Source organism: Propithecus coquereli, unplaced genomic scaffold (assembly GCF_000956105.1).
Source record: "Propithecus coquereli isolate 6110/MARCELLA unplaced genomic scaffold, Pcoq_1.0 Scaffold268, whole genome shotgun sequence".
NCBI lineage: Eukaryota > Metazoa > Chordata > Mammalia > Primates > Indriidae > Propithecus > Propithecus coquereli.
In genome coordinates this window covers 2,405,959-2,428,624 of record NW_012148263.1, presented here as the reverse complement: position 1 = coordinate 2,428,624, position 22,666 = coordinate 2,405,959, and the positions used below count along the sequence as shown (strand labels likewise).

At 39.8% G+C, this 22,666-nt stretch overlaps 1 protein-coding gene across 1 annotated transcript in view; it reads left to right on the top strand.

The window, feature by feature from the left end:
- Positions 1–22,666, top strand: part of SLC9A9 (solute carrier family 9, subfamily A (NHE9, cation proton antiporter 9), member 9) — a 652,487-nt gene that overhangs the window by 37,528 nt on the left and 592,293 nt on the right. Inside the window, exons 4-5 of the mRNA XM_012647423.1 lie at positions 1,998–2,002; positions 5,796–5,853. Coding sequence (XP_012502877.1) covers positions 1,998–2,002; positions 5,796–5,853 — 63 coding nt within the window. The remainder of the gene's footprint in view (positions 1–1,997; positions 2,003–5,795; positions 5,854–22,666) is intronic.

The window sequence follows — 22,666 nt, the reverse complement described above, 5'->3', positions numbered from 1 at the left end:
AGACTAAAGTGTGTGGTTACCAGATAAGAAGGGAAGAGGGCTTCTTGGAGAGTCTAGATGCTTTGGACGAACAGAATTTTCTTGATTTTTAGAAGCAATGTGAAGAGAAGAGTCTGAGATTCTAGGAATTCATGCCTGGATGGAAGAATATGGGGGGTGCCAGGATAAAAGTAAAGAAGGCAAAGAAGATTTGAGGAAGGGGGTGGGTGGAAATGACCCTGCATCTGCATATAGAGATCACCTAATTTAGAGCAAGAAAAACACCTGACCTCATTAAGTTGAATCTTATCGTTTTATAGATGAGCAAAACAAAAACTTAAGCACTAAAATTAATTTAAGTTGGTGGGTCCCAAACTGTCTGCACTTTGGAATCATTTGGAAGCCTCAAAATATTTTGATGCCTCTGTTCCACCCTTGGAGTTTATGATTTGACTAGTTTAGGGAGTAGCTTGAGCATTAGAATTTTTAGACACTCACCAAGGGGATTCTAATGGGCAGACAAGTTCAGGATTTAAGCCCCACTTTGAGTTCAGGTGAAAATGATGAGGAGAGAGATGCTAATTTTGTGCTTCTTTCCCTCACCCCCACTGCTGCCGATCTACCAGCCCCTTTCATCTTCTTCCTTCAACATGCTGAGAACATTCTTGCTTTAGGACCTCTGCACATGTCATTGCTTTTACCTAAAATGGTTTACTTCTGCCCTTCGAATATCAGGTTCCCTACTATCCCATTCAAATCTTGGCTTGAAATACTGCCTCTTTGGTTCCCTTCTGCAGGGAGAACTAACCTCTGCTCTGTCTGTGGAGTAGACTTCCATAGTTTCTGAATAAATCTCGCTTTCACTAAAAAAAAAAGAAAGAAAGAAAAAAATGCCTCTGTCGAGAAGCTTGCCCCTGCAATTTTCTCACCCTATATCCTCTTGCTCTCTCCTCTGTCTCTCTCATTTCACAGTACTTAGTACCATCTGAAAGTATATTTGTATTTTCTTGCTTTTTGTTTATTATCATGCTAACATTGTTTACTGACTACTAGACTGCAAACTTCACAAAGGCAGGGACCATGCCTCTTTTACTGATGCATTCATCCCCAAAGCCTTTCATGGTACCCTATGCCTAATAGCTACTAAATAAATAGTTGGTGCTCTGCCAAGCTCTCAGACTCATTCAACTATTCATTCATTCATTCACTTACAGCTAGAGAAATATGCAGTATTTGAAAATTACCATCTTGGAATTGGTAGAATTGTAGTGTCCTGGATGCTTAATGCTTGAAGAAACCTAAGTTATTCTCCAATCTTAGTTGTATATATACAGGTAAATTAATGTCCAGATAAATTACATAGTAGGTCCAGGGACCTACCACTGGTAAGAGCAGAGATGGAACTGAGACTTATAGCATGTGACCCTGAGTCCTGAGTGGTTTCTTGTACCCCACACTACAGGACAGGCTCTCTGAGAAGTTCCACTGACAGAGAAGGGCAGAGTGCCTGGGGCTGAGACCTAGGGAATTTCGCAGTTGGACTGGCAGAAGATGGCCGGTGCTGGAAAGAGTGTAGAACCGTCAGAGTTCCAGAAGAGGTCTAGCTCAGCAGAATCACAGAAGCCATTAGTGGGGCCCCATTGAGTACTTTTCTTTCATGGTACATAAAGGGAGTATTTGGCCTTAATTTCTAAACGTTACAGGATTTGAAAATGAGCTTTACTCTTAGTTAGAAGAATGTAGTTTAGAGGCTTGAATGACATTACTGACTTCAGGATTAGGAGAGGCTGGAATGAATTCCTGTGCTGCATAATTGCCTCTTGGAAGATTTTATAACAGCACGTGTATTTCTGGGACATTTAGGCATTGACGTGCTTGGAAACAGAACAGGCTTGATGACTATATGCGTTCCTTCCAATAAAAAGGCATAAAACTGGAAAATATAAGAGCTGTTGGCATTTATATAAGCAGCAATATACTGTGATTTTATGCCATGTGTAAACACACAAAATTTTCAGGAAATGTCATATGGCAGACTTGTGTTTCTCATGCTCAACACAGGTAAAAGCGTAGAAAAGTAAAAAATATTTTCACTTACAGATTGGTGAAAACAGTACTCTTCTATACATTATGAACAGATGATGAACTCAAAACAACCTTCTGAGAGGATAAAACTAGACCATGTCACTCTGTATCTATCCAGGCTACGTTTCCAGTACCATTTGTCAAATTATTCTGTAGATCCAAGACATCCTTAACTAGTTTTAATCCTTTGAGGCCTATATTCTGTTATACAATGGCTTTACAAATGTTAATTTGTTACATAATATTTAGGAATATCAAAGTGTTTATAAGCATTTCTGAATTTCACATCAATAGGAAGTTTAAAACTTGTTTTTGAAAAGCAGATGATAAAAGAACTTTATTCCTTCTGCTTTCACTCATTTATTCCTTCAACACAAGTAAACTGAGTAAGTACCATCAATTTCAATACTGAAATAAGATATGATCATAAGGAGTTTACTAGTAAATCAGAGAATAGCATAGCATGTGAATAAATGAATAGGTAACACTAAAGGCGGGTATCAAAGGAGTAGCACAAAAACCACAGGCACTTAGAGGAGGACAATATTGTCTCTTGTCAGAGGTTATAGGAAGGATTTCAAAGAGGGCAGTTGATCGACTCTGGTGGTAGTGGTATGTGTGGTGTGTGGAGGTGGAGAGGATTCCAGGCAGAGGGAAAAACGTAATATAGAAGTGGGAAAAGGGATGAAGAGTATTCCAGGAAAGAAAAACATTTCCAAATATTGTTGAAGTATGGAAGACCAGTAAAACATAGGGCTGGAAATGAAGGCAGATCTTGACTGCGGAAGACTTTAAGTGCCAGGTTGAGTAATGTCCGCTCTGTTTGTAGTCAGTGGAAGAGTGTAATGTTGACGAAAGCAAAGGTGTAGTTGGGTTGTCATGCACAGTGTGGAGAGTGAAAGCAAAGAGACAGATGAATCCTGAACTTGGATGGTAATCAAAGGGCAGATGGAAGAAAAACAAGGAAGGAAGGCAACACAGGGCTTGGCTCAGATGGGCAAGAGGAGGAAGAGGGAAAACAGCTTGCTTTGCTACTGTGGTCTCGTTCACAGAAGGGTGGTAGGGCAGAAATAGGGAAGTTAGAAGTTAGAAGGAGTTGGTTTGCAACAGAAAAATCACAAGTATGGTTCAAAACTGATGAATGAATCAATCTATTTCTTCATTAATTTATACATCATTTATTTAGTACATTATGTGTTTACAATATTGAATTGGGAGGGTCAGAGGGCCATTTGATTGGAAAAGTCCCAGATCCAGTAAATTTTCAAAAAGTTGTCAACACAGTTAAATTTATACTTCCTATCACTCATAAGTCAGTTGACCGTAATGTAAAAAGTCAGAGGAAACTACCCAGTGAAAATTTTGCCAAGTCTTCACTTCCTGTGTGACAAGTGACACTATCACTTGGTCAAGGAAGTTATTTTGAAGTAAGTTACACTGCTGAGCAATTTTTCCTGTCTATTGTTTCAATAAAGATAATTGCCAAGCTGCAAATAAGGCATCAGAGCTCGTATCAATTGTGTTGATAATCCTGTATATTTTGGAACTATTTTAAGGAAGCCCTTATAGAAACAGCTAATCATACGACTTTTTAAAGTAATTTTGGTTATGCAGCATTAAATAAACAAAGTCTCTTCATTTTTGTCTCACTGTCCAACTTTTCCTAATGGTGATTTTGACTTTTTCTGGTTCAGAGTTTTAATTCTCATATATTTATTTGTAAACTATTTTTCACTTTCCAGTCTTTTCTTTTACTTGATTATTCTAGCTACAGAGTCTAGAGGCAGCGCTCTCCCAGTAACAGGAACAGCTTGACCAGAGAGAGTCACTGGACCTCAAGATAAATATGTGCAATTAACACTGGGACATTCTTGGGGAGGATAAAGAAAATGCCTGGAAAGAAATCTCCTTTAAAACTTTCCTGGACACACTGAGAGAAACAAAGCATCATAATGATATATCAGCATTTGGGGTTTGGAGAAGCATTTGTAGGATGCTGTTAATTATTCCTCCCTTCTACAGAGATCAGGGCTTCATAATTTTTGATTCTCTAGCGTAAGTCTTGGCTCTTAGCATGTGAGATAGTCTCAGAGAATCTCAAGCTTGGCAGTAAATAGGACGAGGCTGTTTGAGAAGACTTAGCTGCTTTTATCCTAAACCTTAGTTAAGAGATCACTTGTTAAAAAAGAAACTAAAAATTTGTTTTAGCTGTTTTCTTCTACTTTTACTTTCACAGAAAGTTGGCCTGTGAGATGACCTCAGAAATGTATCTGAAGACTCTAAATATTCCATTAGGTTTTAATTTAGTCACTGAACAACACATATTTTCTTCATTCATTTAATCATTCAAAAAATATTTATTTATTGAGTGCTCCCTATATGCCAGGCACTTGTTTTGGGTGCCATGACTATGGCACTGAGCAAAACAAAGTCACTATCTTCATGGAACTTGGGGAGAGAGAGACAAAAGATAGTTCAACACAAGCGTTTGTACTCTAATGTCAAGTGGAGACAAGTGTTATGAAGAAAAGTTAGTGAAATTAGAAGACAGAGAGCCAAGGGTATTGCGATGTGTCCTGTAGAGAAGGCCTCACTGAGGAGGTGAAACTGGAGCTGAGACCCACGTGAAGTGGGGAGTGAGCCATGCAGAAATCTGGAAGAAGAGAATTTCTCTGAGATGACAAAACTAAATAACATTAGCTGCCTGCTGCTTTCTGGAAGTCATTTTTTCTCTTGCCAGCTCTTTGCCGTCGTATTCATTAATAGTCCCAGATTGTTTTATCTTAGACTTATACACAAAGTCTTAGAAAAATATTTGTTGTGGTAGAGAAGGGTGGAGAAAAAGAGAGAGGTCAACATGGAATGGGGAGTGAAAACCCAGAAACACGGGAACACTCTGCCCCAAGGAGCAGGGGTGCTGTGAGAGCACCAGGCCCACTTTTGCAGGCTTGCCTTCTGAGTGCACAGTGCGAACACTGGTTTCCAAACTTTTGATTATGCACTCCATCAGTAAAATGCCCTTGAGCATATACACCTAATATATACCTATTTATTTACAAATTAGATGTAAGTACTACTGTATCAACATATTATATGTATATTATAAAGCAGATATCAAACTAGAATTTTTAAAAGGATGAGATAAAGTGAAATATTATAAAAGTTTCAGTATTTTCTTTACACATCCAAATTCATCTTGTCCAATTGCTAGGATATTGACACCTCACCATAGACCCCCATTATAATCTTATTCAAATTTAATTTTTATCTTAATTATTTTTAATAACTTTTAAAAAAAATTCCACTCTTTTCTGAAATCTTAAAATACTATATTCTGAGTCTCACAGCACCAATATGTGCATAGGGTCTTGGCCTGATGGAGGGATGTCCTTAAGGGCTCATTAGCTTGTGGGAACACTTGTCACCATCCCAATGATCCCACACTGCTACACTCCAGTAGCCAGAGTGTTGTTGTTGTTGTTGTTTTCTTGCTTCATAAGTCTACAGTCTTCATAGCTCCACTTGTCATTTCCAGTTAATATTTATATCTATGATGTTTTGATTAATGTCTATCTCTCTACTAGACTGGAGATTCTAGGCGGGCAGGGACTAGATCTGTTTTGAGGTCACATTGTATTCCAGGGTGCCTGGTGCATGGTGGATGCTCTGTGAATCTTGATAAGTGAATGAATGATGTAACCAGGTATCTGTCATTCTCGGCCTGTCTGCAGCTACTTCTCATTGCTTCTCTGCCCTGTCTTAATTGCTGGCTATTTTATACTCAAATTTGTATCACAGATTTCTTCTTAAGGTGAAGTACATGGGCTCTGTGATGGTTGTTTACTACTCAGAGGGCTGAACTGCTAGAAGTTTCATTTCCAAACAATTGGGTAGGGATGAAGGGAGGCAGAGAGAGATGCAAGGCAGGGAGAGAGACAGAGAGAGAGAGAGAGAGAGAGAGAGAGAGAGAGAAAAGAAGGCCGAGCACAGGACAGAACACAGAAAGGGAGCAGGAGGGAAAAAGAGAGATTTCGCATTAGACATAAGTAGATAAAACAAAATGGATCTTTTAATTCTTTTTCCCTTTGCTTTGTTCCTTCTAAAATATTAAACTGTGGCAGGAGTGCACATTTATCATTTCTGGCCTCCAGCAAATAGTTCTATAAGGTTCCATCCAAGTGCGTTTCCCCATTCTCTGCCAAGGTCGTTGAGAGCCCCTCATTAGCAGCTTAGACAGCCTGAGGTAGGATCCACGTATCATACGACTGGGCACAGGAGGGGTCGGAACCTAAGGAAGCTGTATGTTTGACTGCGCTGTCTTCTGTTGCCATTTAAGCTTGTCTTGAGTTAGGGGTTTCCCAGCTGCTCCTCCCAGATCCATTTATAATTAGAAGACTAGTGGGCACTGATTACCAAGTTCTATCCCAGGCTGGGGTGTGTGAAGCAATAATGTCCTACAAATTCAGGTGATCCTCACTTTTCTCTCTATTGTGTAATGGGTCTCCGGAGAAGCTGTGGACCCTGAGGTGGAATTTAATAAGCAGGATGTTTACTATGTGCCTGTGATGGCACACCTATGAGTAGAAGAGGAAGGAACCCTGGGTGGACGGAGGGAGAAGTTAAGCTGTGATGCAGGCCCAGCAATTTGGCTGACTCCGTGGGAAGCTCTGGAGCTAGAACGAGCCTTCAGAGTCATCCTCAGTTGCAGTAAGACAGCCAGGCCTCTAAAATCCCAAATTGTTCTATCTTTGGATGTGGGTTCCTGAGGGACTGACAGCACTCCTAGCCACAGGTTAACAAGGCCTTCATCGAAGGGAAATTTGGGTGGCACATTACATTTTCCAACACACTGACCCTCCGTGGGCTGGGAAGCTTTATATTGATCTTGTGCCCAAGAACAGTACCCAGATGATAAGTTAACATATAGCTGGTGTGAAATTACCACAGCGGAGTGCTGGAGCAGGCTTATCGCAGCTCTTTAGAGCTGATTATTTATTAAATATTCAGGTATTTCACAAACCCATTATTAAACCACTGGAAGTTTGAAATGGGCCACAGCAGGAATATTTACACCACAGAAATTGGCAAATGCTACAAATCAGGGCTGTGAGATTTTGTTTTTGTTTTCCTCCAAAGAGATACTTTATCAGCACACCACTGGTAATTGCATTATACCTACATGATTGCATTTTTAGGAGAATTGGAAATATCCAAACACTTCATTTTTTCACCTTCCCAAAAAGTCCTTTCCCACATGATGGTTTTCTTGAAATTCTACTGTTAGAACTTAAACTCTGACTGCCTCTAAGATGACATAGGAAAGTGCATAATGTTTTACAGTTAGAACTAGGATGGAATCCCATTTCTGCCACTTTTAGCACTGAGACCTTTGGTGAATTAATTTCTCTGAGCACATTTTTCCTCTTCTATAAAACAGGGATCAGTGAAACCTACTTTAGAGAGTTGTTTTTCAGAACTAAAGAGAAAAGTTATATGTAATGTTAAACAAGCTGTAAATATTAGTCTGCTTCCTTTTCCCCTCCCGTAACATCTGCCCTTGATGGGCAAGGATTTCCACTTCTCAGTACGAAGTCTGAGATGAGCAGGACGGAGAAGGTTTGGTGTTGTTTTTTATTGCACCACCTTTTCAGGTGAATACACCACTTAAAAAATGCATCACTTTAATTTTAAATCATACTTTCTGCTGATTTCAGCACACTCGCCTCCTGCTCACCCCAACCCCCTCAAGCATGCCTGTTGAGACTGTGGTCCTTGCTGACTCAGCCCTTTCCCGCCCAGCGTCTCCAGTCCAGTTGCTCCCTGGTGGGGTCTTGTGATGGGGAAGCTGCACACATGCTTCAAAGCTAGGGCCTGATAAAGATAATGCAAACTCCAAAAAATTGTAAGGCAAAGAAAGAAACTCTGTGGGAGTCAGCTGCTCCTGAACATTGTGAGGTGATAGCGCAGTTTATTTGCGTGTAATATAAAGATTAGCCAAGGTTAAGATCAATTCCAGACTGGGGAAAAAGAAATCACTCTTGATGCACAGGGTTTCAGTTGTGTTTGATGCCTGGGTCCTGAGGAATGAAAAGCTCTTGGTGAGATGGAGGACCAGGCCCTTTTCACACCCACCTGTCATTTTCTTTTCTCCTGCTGACATCATCTCAGTCTTAGAGTGGAGTTGCACTGTTGTGTCAATACCACAGCTAGTGAGCAGTGGTAGGGCAACCAACACATGAAGGGCAGGCCCTCAAGGGAGCAGCAGCCACCAATCCAAGTGTGCAGTCACTTAAACGGCCAGGAGTCTGGGCATCTAGGATCGGGAGTAGGAAGACATATCATTTGTTCTATAAACTGGGATTCTGCAATGTGTGTTGGGGGGTTCTATAAATAGGCCAAGACAACAGGCTTTACCTAGAACTGTTCTATTCATCCCAGGATGTATGGCCATCTTAGAAGAGAGTCACAGAGATAACAGAGGTGAGTTAATGCATGAATAATCTTATATAAAACATAGGACACTCTCTAGCCATTGGTGATTTGGTGCCATGGCAATGATCTGGAAAACCTGGATGTCCTTTATGTACTTGTAGCCAATAAAAACAAATTCAGCAGTCAAATGGGTGACCTGAACCCACCCATGGGGTGACAGATGGGATATTTTAGTTAAGAGGCCAGTCCTTGGAGCCATGTAACTTGGTTGAAATGCCACATATCAGCTGTGTGATCTTGGGTAAGATAATTAACTGTTCTGTGCTTCAATTTTCCCATTTGTAAATGGGATATTCCTAACTACTTTGTAGGGCCGTTGTGAATTACAAATGAAAAAATACATGCAAAGCATTTAGACTAGTACCTGGCTCATAGTAAGTGCTCAAAGTGTATTAACTGTTAGTCTTGTTATCATCATTGCTATGCAATAGACTTGCAATTAGAAGCTATAGTTTGAGTTCAGGCCTTGCTACAATAGTTACAAAGTATGTGACTTTGGGCAAGTCACTTAACTCTCTGAGCCTTGGTTCCACCTCTGTAAAAATGAGGTGTTCATAATACTTAACTCAAAGCACCGTTGCAAAGAAAAAAACTGAGATATTATATATGAAGGAAAATGTAAAACTCTAACAGCCTTATGGCAATATCAGTTATTTTTATTGTTAATTACTACTATAATTAATTGGCAAATGGTTAATGTACCAGGTTATAAATGATGAAGACAGATCCTGAACTTCAGTCCTGCCCAAATTATAATAATGATAGTGCATTTCCTTCTCTATGGTAGTTTGTTATTTACAAAGGCCTTTTCTATTTTGTTGTCCATTCAATCTCATCATTATTCCATGAAACAAACAGGTACCACCCATGCTGCAGAGGAGGAATCTGAGGTTCTGAAAACTAAGTGACTTGATCGAGAGTGATTTGTAGCAGAATTGGGATTAAGACAAGGCCTTCTGACTCTGTGTTCAATGTTCTTTACATAACTCCATGCTGTCAAATTAAATATTTAGAATTATATAATTGTTTTGATCTTAATTTGCCACTTAATTTTTTTAATTCATATTTTTTTTCTATTTCAGGGGTACAAATATTTTTGGTTACATATATTACTTTTATAATGCTTGAGTCATGGCTATAAGTGTGCCTGTCACCCAGATAGTGTTCATTATACCCATTAGGTAGGTTTTCGCTCATCCCCTCCTCCCACCTTCCCACTGCTTGATTTCCACTGAGTTTTACTTCCCTCTATGCGTATATGTGCTCATCGGTTAGCTCCAATTTAATAGTGAGTATTTTTGATGTTTGTTTTTCCATTCTTTAGATACTTCACTTAGGATAATGGTCTCCAGTTCCATCCAAATTGTTGCAAAAGGCATTAAGTCACCCTTCCTCATGGCTAAGTAGTATTCCATGGTATACATATACCATATTTTGTTAATCCACTTATGAATTCATGGGCACTTGGGTTGATTTCACATCTTTGCAATTGTGAACTGTGATGCAATAAACATGCAAATGCAGGTGTTTTTTTGATAAAATGATTTCTTTTCCTTTGGATAAATACCCAGTAGTGAGATTGCTGGATCAAATGGTAGGTCTAGTTTTATTTAATAGTTCTTTGAGGTATAGCCATACTGTTTTCCATAGAGGTTGTACTAATTTGCAGCCACACCAACAGAGTATAAGCATTCCTTTCTCTCTGCATCCACACCAGCATCTATTATTTTTGGACTTTTTAATAAAAGCCATTCTAACAGGGGTAAGGTGATATCTCATTGTGGTTTTAATTTGCATTTCCCTGATGATTAGTGATGTTGAGTATTTTTTCATATGTTTATTGTCCATTTGTCTATCTTCTTTGGAAAACTTCTGTTTATATCTTTTGCCCAATTTTGATGGGGCCGTTTGATTTTTTTCTTACTGATTTGCTTGAGTTCTTTGTAGATTCTGGTTATTAGCCTTTTATCAGATATATAGCTTGTGAATATTTTCTCCCATTCTGTACGTTGTCTATTTGCTCTTGATTATTTCCTTGGCTATACAGAAGCTTTTTAATTGAATCAAGTCCGGTTTATTTATTTTTGTTGTTGCTGTGATTGCCATTGGGGTCTTCTTCATAAATTCTTTGCCTAGGCCGATGAATATAAGAGTTTTTCCAACATTTTCTTATAGAATTCCTATGATTTAATGCCTTAAATTTAAGTCATTTATCCATCTTGAATTAATTTTTGTGCATGGTGAGAGATATGGATCCTGTTTCATTCTTCTGCGCGTGGCTATCCAATTTTCCCAGCACCATTTATTGAATAGGGATTATTTTCCCCAGTGTATGTTTTTGTCTGTTTTGTCAAAGATCAGATGGCTATATGAGGATGGTTTTATACCTGAGTTCTCTGTTCTGATCCATTGGTCTATGTCTCTGTTCTCGTGCCAGCACCATGCTGTTTTGATTGCTATAGCCTTGTAGTATATTTTGAAGTCTGGTAATGTGATGCCTCCAGATTTATTCCTTTTGCCACTTAATTTTGTTCAGAGTCATAGACACTACTTACCTCCAATGAAATAACAGTGTTTTTATCTGTCTTTTTTGCATGTATAATGTTCACAATAGTATATTTCTAACTTCTAGAATTTTAATTACTTTAAGAAGTAATCATAGTTTTATGATATTATTTCTTACAATTTCTCAAATGATTACTTATTTTTTCTCTGCATTGTTTTCTTATCACTATTTCTCTGTGATTTATTTCTGTTCCCATGAACTTCAATACAAAATGCATATGTTTCAGTGATCCACAATTATTAACCATTAACATTCATACTATGAAACATTCTAATTGGGGAGATTTACGTTAGTCCTCCAGTAATTTTTATACTTTATAGTATAAAAAGTATTATACTTTATACTATAATTCTTATACTATATTGTACGAGTGTAAATTGGTATAAACACTTTAATTTGACAACTTACATACCTTATTACCCAGCAGGTCCACTTCTGGAGAAACATTCACATATACACAAAGACTTAAGTACAAGAATATCCATTGCAGCATTTTTAGTAATGGCAAAAATTAGGAAACAACTTATTAACATGAGAAAGGAAAAAACCAAATCATGATATATTTATCCAATAAAATATTACATAGCAGTTTAAGTGAATGGACAAGATCCACATTTATATTAATAAGTCTCAAAAGCAATGTTAAATGTAAAAGGCAAGATACAAAAGGATATTTATGAAAAAATTTCAGTGTAAACAAATAATGTTAATTATTATTTGTGGGTACACACATATGAAGTATAAGAATACAATCATGGAAGGAAAAGACACTAACTTCAGGGCATCAGTTATTTCTGGGGAGAAGTGGAGGGAGGGACTTCAACTCTGACACATCATTTAAAACTTGTTTGTGGCAAAATTAAGAACATAAATATAATAAAAGAGAAATGTCCCTGGTTTAGGATTTCCAATCTCAGTGCTGCTTCTGAGTGACCCAGACCTTACACATATCACTTTTTCTCTCTGGGAGATGGTATTAGAATAGGGTTTCAAACATTTTGTTTTTTTAGCAAAAAAACCGTCCATTCAAAGATGGTCTAATATGACTTCACAGTACATAAAATAGGTGAAATTAAAACTGCGTGGGCTGAAATGGGAGGATAGCGCCAGGGCAGGAGTCAAAGCAGTCTGGGAAGCTGAAGCCACTTCCCGTTACCACCGCTCTTCCACCAGACGAGGTGGCCTCTAAGGCAGCTTCTGCCTCTAACGGCCTAGTTGTTTCGGGCACTAGGTGTTTCTTAAACATCAGCCTTCAGGAAGTATTAATACAGCCCATTTCTCTGAAAAGTGCCTTCCAGGCTCTGTAGCCAACACCTGGAGAAATGGAAGAATGCTTTTTACTATGAATAACTATCCCTGAATTTGGCTAGTCCACAGATTTGAATGTCTTAAGATTTCTCCCCATTTTTTAAAACATTAATTTGTTATTTTTTGCTGTTTTATCACTTTAATTCTCTTAACTTCCTTAGCACATCTTAATTATTTTTGCCCTCACTGCTCTATGCTCTGATCCCCTCTCCTGCCTCCTTTCTTCCCTTTTGTGCCTTTTGTCCTTTTATTTCCTCCTTGCTTTGTTCCTCCTTTTCCTCCAAGAGCCATTTGTCAGGTTCCTGAAAGAGCCACCGCTCAACTTCCCCAGCAAGGAGCCTGGAGCACACAGCTCCCACTTTCTCGTCACCCGCTTTTCCCTTAACCCCCTGTGCTTGACTTCTTGGTGTAAGTCAGTGCAGAATCAACAACCACTCCCTAATTATGAAACCCAAAGGATTTCTCCTTGGTCCTCAAACTCCCTTTTCCAGTAGCTGACGTTGGGTAGGGTAGGTGGAGTCAGCTCCTCCCCAGCCATTGTCTCAGTCAGCCAGGTACAAAAACACAGTTTTGTTCATTGTGGGGGTTTACATTCTTACCTTTCTCTGTATTTACTGAATTTCAAATACATAATGAATAATTGGAAAAAACTATGTCCCAAATGCAATACCATGAAATTATTCTGAAAAAAGTGATTGTTGTTTATCTAAAGTTCCAATTTCCCTGGGTATCTGGGGTTTGTATTTGCTAAACCTGGCAGCCCTGTGTCAGGGAGCAGCAGCTCCTTCCAACACTTCACTCCTCCTGGCTTTCCGTGGTCCTGGGCTTCATTCTCCTCCACTCTCCACTGTTCCTTCTCCGTCTCTCCTGCTGGTCGTGACACTGTTTCCCTTTCCCAGCATTCCGTCCCTGGTCCTCTTCTCTTCTCTGTGGCACTCACTCCCCAGAGATCCCACCTATACTCATGAGCTCATTTCTCCCATGCTGGTGACCCTAGGTCATTTCTCCCAGCCCCAATCTTTCCACCAGGCACACATTTACAAGAGGCCCACAGACACCTACTCAGCCTTAGAGAGCAGAAGGCTCAGTGCACCCTCAGTCTTTCTGACCCCTCACCAACCATATTCTCTGGGTCACTCACCCAGGTGCAGAAACATAGGTTCCTTTTGGGGTCCTTTTTACCTGTTGATTTGACCCACAAACCCTGCTAATCTTGCCTGCCATATGTCTGGCTTATTGTAAGTAAATACTTATTGAGTGAATGGACGTCTCCTGGATTCATTTCTTGCTTTCCATTCTGTCACAGCCACCTTCGTCCACACGGTCATTACCCTGTGCCCATTCTGGTAACTGCAGCCTGACAGTGAAACCCCTGCATCCAGGCCAATCTTCAGGTCCCTGCAAACTAATCTACACAAACATCTCCTTAAAAAAAAAAAAAAAGAAGAAGAAGAAAGACTTTAGTCTATTTTTTTAATAAGTAACACATTCACATGGCCTAATGTTCAAAAGATACAAAAGAGTATGTTGGAATCTTGAAGGGTTCATTCAATATCATCTCTTTTGTCCACCTGATTTTGTAACTAATAGAGAAATAGATACAGGAGTCAGACAGATGGAGGTCAAAAGCTATGTGAAAAAATGAGGCTTGGTCGTGGGACCAGTTCACTCATCTTTTACTCCAGAATTAGAAAGACTTATTCTGCCAGACAGACTCAGCTGGACAGCCTGGGCCTCCCTGCTGGGCTCTGCTCTTGTAAAGCTTAGGGCAGGAAGGAAGGGAGTAGGGGTCCACTCGGCAAACAGGCTCGTTCCAACATGAAGAGAGGATCCGTCAGACTAGTCACTCTCTAAGCTCTGGAGAGGAGTGAGTGAAGTTGGGACCAGGGCCAGGGGTGTTAAATCCTGCCCAGAGCTCCCCATCAGGCATCCTGATGGCTTACAGGTGTGCCATGAGATGCTGATCTTTTCATCCTTGGGCCAAGGATGGTCTGAGCCCCAGGCTTGTCCTCTTCAGCCATGAAAAGCTTCCTCAGAATCCTAATTTCCTCCCAGTTTATCCTCATTGACTCACCATTATCATTTTCTATTTGTGGGAAAAAATATACAATACACTGCTGTAAGCAGTGGTCATCTCTGTATTTATAGACATGAAACCAGGGCAGAACAGGTCACTTCCCAGCCACATTCCAGGTACACACAGGAAATTCTTCTTCCAACCCCCCTCCTTCCTGCCACCAAGTTTTCCTCCCAGCTTTCCAAGAAGCAGCCAATAGTTACTTTCTATATATACACAGGTAAATATTTTATACCCATTTTTTTTGGTACACAAGTCCTGGAATAGGCCAAATGCTTTAATGAAATACCGTCCCCCAAATCTCAGTGACTTAACATAATAAAAGTTTATTTCTGCTCATGTCTCAGTCTAGTGTGGCTTTTTGGGTCAGTGATAGGGGAACTGGGGTCTTCTCCAGGGGCCAATTTCCTTTAATGCAGTGGCTCTGCTAGGCACTATGGATTTGGGGACCCTGGCTGGATCCTCTGCGTGAGCTGACAAAGGAAAGAAAACAGAAAGCATGGAAAATCTGGGGGATTTTTAGGGACTGAGCTTGGAAGTGATATATATCATTTCTGTCAATATTCAATTGGCCAGAACTTAGTTACATGGTCCCACCTGACTACAAGGAAACGTAGTCTACATGTCTAGCCAGGACAAAAAGGAAATGGGTGTAGTGAGCCTGTAGAAGTTTCTGTTACATATGCCAGACATGCTGTTCTGCACCTTGCACTTTCGACTTGCCAATAAATTTTAGAACACTGTCATCTCAGTTCATAGGCAGTTTCCTCAGCTTTTCTAACAGTTACATAGTATTCTATTTTATGGATTATAACACAATTTATTTAGCCAGTCCCTGGTTCAATCATCCTCAATGCTTTGTTTTTTCCATTCTTTTATCTGCAATAAATACTTTTGTACTGGGAGGAGGGGATGGGTATATGCATACATAATGAGTGCAATGTGCACCATCTGGGGGACGGACATGCTTGAAGCTTTGATTTGGGAGGGGAGGGGGAGAAAGGGCAACATACGTAACCTAAACATCTATACCCCCATAATATGCTGAAATAAAAAAAAGTACTTTTGTACTAATATCATTCCAAACATAGGTAAATGTATCTGCAGGATAAATTCTCACATGAGATATTGCTGAATCAAATGGTATAGACAGTTAACATTTTGATAGCTATTGCCAAATTACCCTTCTTGGAGGTGATACAAATTTATACTCCCAATAGATATTTTATTGTTTCATCTTGCTTGCGGAAAATGTCTCAGCTTTTCTTCATGTTTGAATAAATATAGTTTAAATCCATTTCCAGTGGAGTTGAGAGAGCCTCGCAGTCTGGGTGGTACCCTCACCTGCTGGGCCTTACCTTCTCCTGCATCCCTCAGGATCCCTACATTGTCTATTTCCATTCCCCGAGTGAGCCTTGCGCCTCCTTTCCTCAAACCATTGCTTCAGCCTTTTCTTTCATTTATATTCAGACCTATTGAACACTTCTTAAAAAGTAGTGCTGGGTACCAAGCATAGCCCTTTAAATTTTTTATTACATTTAATCCTCAAAAGCAACCCTAGGAAGTAGGCATTTTTATGCACATAGCATAAATGAGAAAACTGAGGCTCAGACAGGTTAAATAAATAGACCAAGGTCATCTAATTAGTAAGTACATGGTATATTTTTATTAAGTATTTGGAGTCTATTCTTCTTTCTCTCACTCTGGTGCTTCTCAACCAAAGTGTAACTTAAGGCAGAGGAAAGGAAATGCACACCCTTGAGCTATCTCTAGGTGTGTCCCAGAGCTGCCTTTCCTGAGCCAAGTTCACTTTGGAGTCTCCTATTTGTATGAAAAATGGATACAAACTTTTAGTTTCACATTTTAATACATCTGCATTTATTTTAATATTTTGAATTTTTAAAATGACTTACTACCAACTATAACTGAAACTCCAAGAAGCTGCCAGTTTCCTCTGTGGCTTGGGGAAGCCTGGCGCACTGCCCCCAGGACAGGCAAAAGAAAATAGTTCTGCATGTCCATGCCAGGTAGATAGACTCTCTGTCCTTGAAAACTGAACTATAGCTTATCCTAGTTCCTTATACTACGGCTATACAGCACCTGTCCTTTCTTTGACTATAACCTTCGTGGAATCAGTTTCTCTGTCGTATATCTTCAAGTTCTTCACAACAAGAAGAGACTTGTTAACTTTTTAATGAATAAAACATTGAAGATGATTGAACACGTTATTTTGTTAACCACTTCTATTTTCCAAAGGAATCGGCAATTGAAAAATAACAAAAGTCTACTTCTTAGTTCCTGCTTCTCTTAAACACTCCTAAATCTTGCTTAAAATGGTTATGTTAGCCTGGTGTTCCTCTGGAAAGCACAAATTTAGTTTGCCCATGTACATATATCCAATTCCCAGTGATAGCTCTGTCTCATTGATTGACACTGGCATGCCATTAATTTCTTCTCCTGTCTCTGGAAAATGAGGATAATTGCATTTGCCAGCTACCACTCAGGAATGTTGTCAGAATTGATGAAACAATGTTTTTAAAAGACCTCTTTGGAAGGAGTATGCATATAAATCACAGTCCCTCACTAGCATGGTTATTTTAGTGCTTATTTATTTAGTAGTTCAGTAGAACACTGACATTTCTTTTCAGATAAGTCATATTGAGTCAATGTGAATGGATACCTTAATACTCAGGCTGAAACAGAATTTGTATCTATAAATCTTCTGACGAACTTGGAAATTGAACTTGGTACATTTCCTTTCTACTCTTGGAAGTTTTCAAGTTGATCATCTCTGTGAACATACGTCTGAGCCATTCATAGCCAAATACGGATGCATATATGAAATAATATTTAAAATGTACTGTATCCCCCATGAACATACTGATATTTTTTTCTCTCTGCTATTATCTTTAAGAATTGAATTCTAATATGTAAAAATCTCACTGCTTTCATAAAACATACATAATACTTCCATCTCAGAACCACAGTTCCGTTGCTCCAAATTTGTCACATGTTGTATAGTATGATAGAATATCTAAAAACAAAACAGTATACATTTTTAATTCCATTTACTGTCTATAAATGTACTGTTCAATTGCCACTAGCCACCAGTGTCAAAATTAAAACTGTAGCCACTCAGTTGCACTAACTACAGTTTAAGTGCTCAACAGCTCACATGGCTCGTGGCTACCATGTTGTATAGTGCAGTTACAGAGCATTTCCACCATCACAAAAAGTTCTATTGGGCAGTGTTGTCTATAAGATTTACATATTAAAAGACTAATGAAAGTGCTTAATCTGGAATGATTTTAGTTTACTGCTCTTCCCATTCACCCCTTGGTTAGATTTTTTTTTTCTCCTCATATTATAATGAAAAATTTCAATTGTTTCGGCCTTAAAGACAGCCTCACCTCCAAGGCCACGATTTGAACACAAAGTCTGAAGAAAATGACATGTGGAATTCCCATCTGGAGGTTAGTACAGCGGCAGATCCAGCCATTTCTGAGAAATTGTCTGGGTTTGGAGTTACTCCCAGAACTCTGATTTAGCAGTTCCTAAGCTTACAGCAAGTCTGAAAGGAACACAAATCTGTTTTGTATATACAAATAAATCCTCGTATGCTGCATGCCATTCTCAGCCTGCCAGTTTCATCTGGCTGCTCCAGAAAATATAATTCAATAGCACGTTAGTTAACCTGCTTGCAGGGAATGGGGCATTCTGATTATTGAAATGTTCTGGTTGAGTGATTAACCCGATTTTTGCAGAAAACTGCCAAGGCAAGGGATTTTCTGTCTGGGAGGTTGTGCCACTGTGTTTCTCTATTCCAGATGATCACAGCTGCATTGCTTCATCCCTCAAGCACTTAGAAATGTATCTCTGTGCTAAATCTTCCAAATATGCAATTGATATATTCTTAAAGAAGCCTCAAAAAATAGATCAATAATGGTGTTTCTGATAATCTTAGAAAAAGAGTAAACTTAGGAGAAAAATTAAGATCTTCCCTCAAATTTTACACAGTTGTGTAACCTTCAGAAGTTCCTGACAACAGGGCAGTTTCTTCAAATAGGATAACTTAGAAATATTTATTCACATTTTATTTTCTTTAGAAATAAACAGAACATGCTTCCTAGATGTCAGACAGTGCTGCAAGGGCTTTACAAATATTTAATATTAATTCATTTAATTCTTATAACCACCTTAGAATTAGGTGCCATATTATTATGTTCATTGTAAAGATGAAGAAACTGAGACACAGGGAGTTTAAACAGCTGTCCAACTTAAAGAGCTTAGGATTTGAACCCAGGGAGCTTGGCTCCAAGTATTCATGCCCTTAAACACTACTGCAAATAATTTGTATAACAGAAGGAACCTAGATCATCAGCAGAAACAATTTGTTTTTTTTGTAATTTAGTGCCTATGTTTTTGTATATTAAAAGCCAGAGGTTAGGGAACTAAAATGTAGAGTCAAAACATTAATGCTGGCCAGGCGCGGTGGCTCACGACTGTAATCCTAGCTCTCTGGGACCCAAGGCGGGCAGATTGTTTGAGCTCAGGAGTTCGAAACCAGCCTGAGCAAGAGGGAGACCCCGTCTCTACTAAAATTAGAAAGAAATTAATTGGACAACTAAAAATATATAGAAAAAATTAGCCGGGCATGGTGGCACTTGCCTGCAGTCCCAGCTACTCGGGAGGCTGAGGCAGGAGGATCGCTTGAACCCAGGAGTTTGAGGTTGCTGTGAGCGAGGATGACGCCATGGCACTCTAGCCTGGGCAACACAGTGAGACTCTGTCTCAAAAAAAAACAAAAAAAAAACATTAATGCTTCTCTCTAAAAGCCATTACAAAATTTCTGGACCAAAGGTTAGATGCATGGAGAGCCCAGAATCAATTAAAAAACACAAAACCTGGTAAAATTAGATTGATTTTCTGAGAATAAAATAAATTAACACATTGGTTTTATATTATATATGGGATGAGCAAATCATCATTTTTAGCTTTTGTATTGATTGTTGCATTCAAAAGGACTCCAGCCCTCCACTGGCACCTTTTCCATTTGGGTTCACCTCTTGCTGTGCCCAATCTCACCTTCCTGTTTTTCAGCCTCATCTCCCCACACTCTGGCCCTTGCTGGCTCTGCTGGCCACTCCTGCCTTCCTTGGGTTTCGCAAACACACAGGTGTTTCCTACCTCAGATCTTTGCACATGTTCTCTCCTAGAATTCTCTGCCTTTCACTCGCCTCCTGCTTTGGCCCCTTTTCTGCTTTTGGATCTCGGCTTAAGTGTCACTTCCTCAGAGACTCTCCCCGACCGTGCCATGTAAACCCAATCCCTCCTTGTTATTCTCTGGTACAGCCCCTTAATTATTTCCTTCAGAGCACTTACTACAACTCAGAATGGCTATTGGCCAGTTGGTTAGTAGGTAGGTAGGTGGGTAGCTTAGTCTGCCTTCACGAGTAGCAGGAAACTCCAGAGGGCAGGACTTCGTCTTGTGTCCCACTCTGCCTCTGGTGTCTAGTACGGGTCTGACACAGAGAGGTCCTTTATGACTATTTTTCAAACAAATGAATTTTCCCATTTAGTAGGATCCACTCATTTTTAGAAAGTGACACTGAGATAAACTGTCTAAAGTCACATAATAAGCCGCCTACTTTGTTTACAATTCTAATCACAAAAATTTTCTCAAGGACAACAAGGTGTAGGCAGAATAAAATTTAAGTAATTTCTGATGGCAGAATAGAAGTTAGACCCTCCCTATTTTTCAGGATGCACTATGTTAGGGTACAGGTATATGCCGCTTAATGACGGGGACTAAGAAATGTATCATTAGGCAATTTCTTTGTTGTACAAATATCACAGAATGTACTTATGCAAACCTATATGGTACAGTCTACTACACACCTAGGCTATATGGTATAGCCAATTGCTCCTAGGCTACAAAGTTGTGCAGCATGTCACTGCTAAACACTGTAGGCAGTTGTAACAAAATGATAAGTTTCTATGTATCTAAACCTCCAACATAGAAAAGGTACAATAAAAATATGGTATTACAATCCTGGTATTATAATCTTATGAGGCCACTGTTGGATATGCAGTCTATCATTGACCAAAATGTTGTTATGTGGCACATGACTGTATGTGCAAAACACAGACAGGCTTTGGAGACAAAAACCTGGGTCTATAATCCTAGCTCCATCATTTGGTAGCTGCCTGACTTTGACAAGTCAAAACCTCTCTAAGCTTTAATTTCCTTCTCTGTAAAATGGATTTATTAGCTACATGATTCCCAGTGTCTAGCATTCATCCTGAAATTAATGACCTCATGACTAAGCCACTGAAATAGATTAATACCTCCCTCTCTTTTTTCCTGTGAGGACTAAATAAAATGCTGCTCCTAAAACATCCAGTGATGTACCTGGGACAGAGTAGGTACTGGCTAAGAAAACTTTTCTTCCTTTCTTCTTGCCAACCTCCCTCTTTTTCTCAGGTGTTTAAATGTAGGTTGTACCCTGGTACTCATACATGATTTGGGTTTTGGAGAAGCCAAGGACAGGGTTGAGGGAGCCGAGGAATGTTCTTATACTGAGGACTTCCCAGGTACGTTCGCCAATCAGTTGATAAGCTACAAAATGTATTCCTCTCCTGTCAGGTAATGAATTAGTTATTATGTGGAAAAACAAATAAATGTAAGAGCATGTTCTTAGCTGAAGAAGTTTATCTATTACTAGGAGAAACTAGAGTAACACAGATGAAACAGTTATCAAAGCAAGAAATATAAGGCCATTGGCCTGATCAAGAGCAGAACTGGGTTGGAAATAATTCCATCATTCTCCCTCTTGCTATTCATATATGTAGAACATCATGCTAAATGCTCAGAGGTGGTGCCCATGGTAGGCTAAACTTTAGAAATCTTAACACATCCTCCATTTCTTGAGAAGGAAGGACTTGTTTGGACCCTAGGACCCATGGCTGATGGGGCCAGGAATTTGCTACCTACCCAAAGTCAGGCAATCTGTGACCATGCCAGCGCCAGGGGACCCCTAGGCCTGATATGAAAGATGAGCTGGGCCCATCACATCCCACTTCTCATGGATTTGAGTCATGATGAAATGACATCAGAGGAGCCAGTAGGGCAAGAGATACCATAAGAGCAAGGCCACATGGGCTAGGGAGAGAGCTGAGGATGTCATGGAGGGCTCAGGGTCAATGATGGGGCCACCGCTGACCCACCTGAATGCTCACTGGTACAGGGGTTATGGCATCAGTGGGTACCTGACTAGGTTTGTGGAAGGGGCCCAGGCTGAGTTAGATGGCTCCGATTTCCTCCACCTTCCCCTTCCCAAATATTAACTAGATGAGCAGAATTGAAGGGCCAGTGTGGGGAAGGGGGTTGGGAGCTTCTGACAATACCCAAGCAGGCCCAAAGTGAAAGAGAAATGGAACCAAGAGAGGCTTTTCTTAATTCTTACTTAAATAATCCTTACCTGCAATGTGGGCAAGTATAATTCATTCCATTTTAATAGATTTGACTTTTAAAAGTAATTTGCCTGTGTTATTTTCTCCTGGGATACTCTGCCCTCCACTCCTCTCCAGTTTTGGCCCCTTTTCTGCTTTTGGATCTCAGCCTAAATGTCATTTCCTCAGACACCCCTCCTGACCACCCCACCTGAACCCAATTCCTCCTCGTTATTCTGTCTCAGCCTCTTACTTATTTCCTTCAGAGCACGTACCGATGGAGCAAGTGCGCATTGAGTGCCAAGCTAGGCACTGGGAGGGCTGGCGGCACCGCGGGATTGACGAAGGCATCCTTGCGATACAATTTAATGGGGGAAACAAATGCAAACCAATAATCACACAAAGAGTGTTATGAAACACAGATGCCACAGAGAGGGTCCAAAGTGCCAGAAAAGCACAGAAGATAAAATGGTCGATTTGGACAGGAGGATCAGGCAGATTTCACAAGGAAGTAACTTTGGAGACGTAGCTTCAGATATGAGTAAGAATTCAGGCATAAAAGGGGAAGGAAACTGTGTGTGTGAAACCCATACATCTGAAAGATTTTGATGAGTACTCTAATGGTGAGAAGGCTGATTGGTAAATTAATGAATGACAGTGTGTGTGTGTGCATGTGTGTGTGTGTAAGAGAGAGAGAGAGAGAGAGA